This window comes from Chlorocebus sabaeus, chromosome 9 (assembly GCF_047675955.1).
Source record: "Chlorocebus sabaeus isolate Y175 chromosome 9, mChlSab1.0.hap1, whole genome shotgun sequence".
In the NCBI taxonomy this organism is placed as follows: Eukaryota; Metazoa; Chordata; class Mammalia; order Primates; family Cercopithecidae; genus Chlorocebus; species Chlorocebus sabaeus.
In genome coordinates this window covers 117,104,386-117,110,385 of record NC_132912.1, presented here as the reverse complement: position 1 = coordinate 117,110,385, position 6,000 = coordinate 117,104,386, and the positions used below count along the sequence as shown (strand labels likewise).

At 52.1% G+C, this 6,000-nt stretch overlaps 1 protein-coding gene across 4 annotated transcripts in view; it reads left to right on the top strand.

Annotated features, from left to right (window-relative positions):
* The first annotated feature begins 1,441 nt into the window (after positions 1 to 1,441).
* AFAP1L2 (actin filament associated protein 1 like 2) overlaps positions 1,442 to 6,000 on the top strand; it is a 108,391-nt gene continuing 103,832 nt past the window's right edge. For 2 of the 4 annotated variants that reach the window (XM_007964148.3, XM_007964145.3), the window contains exon 1: positions 1,447 to 1,637. In XM_007964148.3, coding sequence (XP_007962339.3) covers positions 1,622 to 1,637 — 16 coding nt within the window. In that variant the 5' untranslated portion in view covers positions 1,447 to 1,621. Of the gene's footprint in view, positions 1,638 to 6,000 lie in introns of all 4 variants that reach the window. The other 2 variants (XM_007964141.3, XM_007964146.3) reach the window with 2 other exon arrangements.

The following is a 6,000-nucleotide window of genomic DNA, read 5'->3' as shown; positions in this document are numbered from 1 at the left end:
CTATGTGACTTTGAGCAAATTGCTTAACCTCTTTTTTTTTGAGACGTAGTCTCACACTGTCACCCAGACTGGAGTGCGGTCCTGCGATTTTAGCTCACTGCAACCGCCACCTCCCAAGTTCAAATGATTCTTCTGCCTCAGCCTTCCGAGTAGCTGAGTTTACAGGCATCTGCCACCAAGCCCAGTTAATTTTTGTGTGTATATATATATGTAGAGATGGATTTTCACCATGTTGGCCAGGCTAGTCTCAAACTCCTGACCTCGTGATCCGCCCGCCTCAGTCTCCCAAAGTGCTGGGATTACAGGTGTGAGCCACCGCGCCCAGCCGTAGCTGCTTCACCTCTATGAAAGAGATCATAATAACACCCATGTCACAGGGTTATCGGGGAAACTAAAGGCAGTGATGCACAGCCCTTAGCGCCGTGCCTGGCTTGTGGGGAGGTCTCCATCCACATTAGGTGCTAGTATAACTAAGAAAAAATATTTCTACATGCTCCTGGGAGGGGTTGGGGGAGGTCTCCAAACATCAAAACAAAATCTGCGATTCCAAGGAAGAATTAAGAAGTCTTTTAGAAAACCACCACTGCCAAATCTTCCTTAAGTATTCCTTCAAGGAAGCTGGGGAACTTGTTAAGAAACCAGGCACCCAGCACAAACCGTGACTGAGATTTTAAAATGAAAACTGAATAGTTTCAAAGAACACATAGATCTCTGGGGGGAGGATGGGGGAAGACTTCGTCGCGTTAAGGGCCTGGAAAGACCGGTGGCAAAAGGTAAAGGATGTAAGTGTGGCATTTGCTGGATGGAGGCAGTGCAGGGTGGAGATTCAGAGCCATGACCGAGCTTGCTTATGGAACCGGTGCCACCCCTCCAAGGCGGTCAGGTTTACTGGGCACCCCGGAAACGGCACTCCCTGACTTGTGTCGTTGGCCCTGAAAATTCAGGTAGAAGTCAGCAAGCAGATGTTTTCACACACCCTAAAGTGTGCGCGATTGGCAGCGGCTGCCCAGAGGGTTCCAAGAGAGTGGGAGCAATCCCCAAAGAACCCGGAGCAGGCTTGGTTGCCCGCCCCCCTGCCCTCGTCGCCCCTCCAGGAAGGCCTAGGGCAAAAGCGCTCTGGCTCGGGAGTCAACCGCGAGGAGCTAGATCTAAGCAAGTCTCAGCCTCCTAGCTTGAACCTCAGTCTCCCCCTCCAGGCATTGGGTTTGCAGCGGGGTGGGGGGAAAACAATCTTGGAGGCCCACCCAAGCCCGGCCTCCCGGAGCCTCCCCCAGGGTTTGGGAACGTTCCAGTCTCGTTCCCTCTTGACGCCCCCGGAGCCAAGACGTGAAGGGAGTGCCAAGGCGACCGGGGGCGGCGAGCGGGGCCGCGGGTGCGCACCAACTCAAGCGCCGACTGTCAGCCCCGGCGGGCCGCAGTTCTCCGGCGCGGGGACAGGGGCGCTGGGGGCGTGCCCGGCGGGGGCCCAGTTCGAGGACCCGGGGCGCGGCGGCCCCGCCAGAAGGTCCGGCCGCGAGCGTGACCTCACGGGGAGGGGCCAGCGCGGCGGCCTGGGCGCTGAGCCGAGCGCCGGGAGAGCAGCGCCGAAGCCGAGCCGCGAGGACTGCACTCCGTGGCCCCGATGGAGCGGTACAAAGGTGAGGGCGCGGGTTCCCCGCGCGGCGCACACCCACTCCCTTTCGCCCAGCAACGCCGGAGGCAGGGCTAGGACTGGTCTCGCCAGGACTCGGGATAAGCAGAGCCCGCTGCCACCACCCAGCCCGGACCTGGGCCCAAGAGGGGGGGACAGCGGCGCCGCGGACTGGGCGGGTGGGCACCTAGGTGACTGCCGCTGCCCCGAGCCCTTTGATCCTCCCGGGCGCGGAAGGAGGGGGTCGTCAGTGGGGGGCGTGGCGGGGCTTCTCACCTGTTGCAGGAGAGGGGGTGCGCCCGGCACCCCACTCCACCGTGAGTTCCGCCGCGCGGTAAAGATGCCTGGGGCCAACGAAGCCCCGAAGAAGGTGGGAACCGTGCTGAGTTGCTGGGGGCAAAGGGGCGGGGTGTTGGGTCCTTTCTCACGGTCGCCCGCTGGGCTAGGGGCTTCCTGCCCCCGGCAAAGCGTTTGGGCAGTAGAGTTGGCGCGCAGACCCTCCTCGGGCTAGTTCGGGCCTCCCCAAACGTCCTGCCGTTCGGGTCACCGTTTATCTCCAAGCCCTTCTCTGCTACCCCACCCCAAGAAAGGAGGGATGCGAAGGTTGGGGGCCGAATGGAGTGCCCGGCAGGTGGAGCTCCTGGAGGCCTCCTGGCCCGAGGGCTTAACTCAGTGTGCAGCTGGGCGAGCTTTGGGTTTGGCTGGGGCCAGGATCTCCGCCAAACTCTGGTGGGCGGGCCGTCCCGGGTGCGCCCAGTGCCCAGCTTAGCACCCGCACTCGGAGCCTCGGAGCTGGTCTACACGTCTCGATTTCGGTTCTTTTGAAAAGGGAGTACAGGGAGTTGCCCCTTAAGCGGAACGCTGCAGACGCTCCCCCTCCCCCATCCCCCCCACAGACCCCCTTCCCTTTGGAAAAGGCTCTTGCCTTCTCTTGTGCTGGACCGGTCTCCGCTAAACCTGCGAGAGGAAATGCTGCTTCTATATTTGTTTTCCCCTGGGAGAGAGTAATAAAAAGACAACGCTCAGATTCCCAAGGAATCTCACTCCCGGCGGGCTCTGATCCCTGAAACTGACATAAAGGGACCTGTTGGGACCGGCCTCCCTAAAGTAGTCATGTCTTTCACTTTCCCATTGCCTTTTCTCATCTGGGTCTCCTGGTTACTGGTGAAGGCAAAAGATCCAAGTCTCAGACAGCGCTTCACGTATTCAGGAAGGGTCTTTGCCGACAGCAGGGAGCCAGCGGGGGGTGTGGGGGTGGGGGTGGGGAGGGGCGGGGAACAAGGTTAGAGGAGTTGGCCACCTTTGATTTCTTTCTGTGAACCCTCCCTGGAGTTTCTCTCGCATTTCTAACCCAGTGGTTTCCTTCGTCTCAAATTCTACTGGGATCACGTCAGTTTTGTGCTTGAATGACTGAATGCGCACTTATGCTGTCTCAGACACTTGAGGAAGCCACAGTCCTGCTCCTTGTAACATGGCCGTTTGCACTCCCTCCCCCACCGGGGCCCCTCCGCCCTTTGGGAGGGACCCTCTCTGGGAATTCAGGCCTTGAGTTGAGCCTGACAGGAAGTGTTGGCCTCTGGGGTGCCTTCCAGCTCCCTGACTTGCAAAGCTGGGGTGTGCGTATGGGGCGGAGGGGGGGGGGGTGTTAGCTGTAGGCTGCAAGCTACTTTCTCAAATCAGCATATTCATCTGTCTAAATCAGGGCAAATCACATTCGGGGCCTTCTTTCCAAATGTCCAGTTATTCTCAGAAGGCTTTTGTATTAACAGCTTTTGACTTGGCCCTTGACCTGATAAAAGTCTCCTTAGTTATCTTTCTCTCTCAGGAGCTTAAAATCCTCCCACCCTCGAAGAGGATCAGTTAGGGGCGTTTTGCCAACTGAAGGGAACTTAGTTTCCAGGTCAGGGTGCTTATGTTTTTGGTAACACATGTCTCTGCCTCATCATTTTGCAGTAAATCAGACACAGAGTGATAAGTGGGTAAACCTGAGAATTATCTAGGTTTCAGAGGCTAATCCAACTCAAAGTCCAGTGTTTGACTCATGAGAAAAATCTTTATTTTGTCTCCCTGGTGTCATGCCGCTAATATGTTTACTACACTTTTCACTGAGGAATTTGGGGATCCCCCAGCCCCAGGATATAGAATTCCCCATTCTCCTGAGAGGCAGATAAGTTGTGCTTTGAACACCCTTTAAATGGAAAAGTTTGTCTGTGCAAAATGCAAAGTGAAGCCCATCTCTGATTAACCAGTGTAACTGACTAGAATCAGTAGACTCCTCTTGCTTGTCGGAGACTGGGGGCATCGTCTTAAAGTTGAGATTGAATGGTTATTGGGATAACGAGGAGTAGTGGTTTAAACAACAAAGTTAAATGGAAAAACCAGGTTTATTTAGTTGGGCTCTCGGAGCCTAAGTAAAAATTGTAAAGAAAAATTCTTATTATGTGCGACACTTTTTAAATGTGTTATTTAAATGCCTCTTCATTCTGTTTCTGTATTTCCAATTTTGAGCTCTCCCTCTCCCAGGTAGGTGGAAATGCCTCATGGCTGTCTTCAGAGTCTCAAAGTGTTTTCTCTAATTTGCAAATCTTATAAAGCAGTTCATGTAGGAGAAATTGTCTTTCCATGTTCCTTAGCCTGCTTGTTATATATATTGTACATCTTCCAAAAATAGCCTATCATTTTTAGGCTCTGAGTGGATTTTCCATTGTCTTGCAGGATGTAAAGTGAGGTCTGGAGTTGATGGGTGGTTGGAATATCACCCATGTGATATGCCTGATGCAGAGACACTTCCAGACTTTCTTCCCAGTCCCTTCCAAGATTTCTGCTAGATAGCCATGACTCGCCCAAGCAAAAATAAGGGATCGGGGAGTATGTGGGAGTCTCTTCCTAGAGAGATGGCACTTTTATGAGAGTTGCCATAAATAGCAATGGTAAAGTGGCTATGTTTTGTATGTGAATCTCTGGCGTTGTATAAGCAGTAAGACTCTCGCAAATGTCAGGGTGTGGGGCCAAGTCCTACAGGGTGCTTTGAGAAGGTTCCCATCCTTATGTGTTTACATATTTATGACTCTCATAAGAGCATCCTTTTATCGCTGTGCGTGAGTCCATTGGCTGAACTCACCCAGTGTGGTCACGCATTCTGGTTCTGACTGCTCTCCCAGCTGGTGAGTGAGTCTGGGCCAAATGTGACTGACCTACTATCTGTGGATTGTGCTTGGAACATCCATGCCGAAGCTTCCTGAAATTGCATCACACTTGGATACAGATGGGCCTGGTTGAGATATTCAGATTCAATTTAGATCACAGTAATTGGTTGAAAGTCTAATCGTTCTTTCTCTGTGGTTCTTTTGTTTCTGAATTTGATCATCCAGTCCCCAGACTTAGCTCTAGGGCACTGGAGGCAGATGTGAACTGCAAAGAGTCAATCCAGTAAATACGTCAAAGTTTGTATGGGGATCCTGAGACCTGTGGTCAGGGAAGGCCTGGAAAAGAAAAGCAAACTGAAAGAGATGGGCATGCTACCTTCAGGGATCATCTGTATTTGTTATTTTTCAGTGCCTACGAACTCAGGTTTTTTTTCTGTTGAAGTTCTACCTAAGGCAGTAGTTCTAAACCTTTGCTGTGTGTGGAATCATCTGTGGAGCTTTCAGAAATATGGATGTAAAGGCCCCACTCAAGACATTCTGATGTAATTGGTCTCGGGTACAGCATGGGCACTGTAGTTTTTAAAGGTCTTCAGATGGGTCCATTGAGCAGCCAAAGTTGGAAACCAAATTTCCTACCAAACATGAAATGTCAAAAGAGCACAACAGGTCTGTAATTTTACATACACTTTCCTCACCTGGAAAAGTAAAAGGTGATACCCCCCTTTTATCACATCATGTTCCTTAACCAAATCTTATAATACCGGCAGAATTAGGGATAATAAAAGCATGGGATACCCCCCATGCTCACATCATGTTCCTTAACCAAATCTTATAATGCTGGCAGAAATCTACTGTAATCACCTTCAGCTATTAGAGGCTTTAAAAGGCTATGGGAACGTTGCTTAAAAACTATCTCAAATGTAGTGCTTAAAATCCTAAGCTCAGGGTTTGCTCCCTGTACTTGACCCTGAGCTCCCTGACTTTGAAGTTGCGTGGGAGCCCTGGATGATGTGGCAATGAAATGGCCTGAAACAGAAATACTGAGAGGTCACTTTTGGTGCTGAAAGGCCAAGCGGAGTGGGGAAATTCTGCTTTGGGCCCTTCCTCTCTTCTGAAGGGGTGGGACCTCTGGGAGCTGGGCTGCTTCCAGCACAATTAAAGGGCCAGGAAAGGCCAAGGAGCTTCAAAGCTGAGGAAACTGTGCCAGTTTTCTTCCAATTCCCT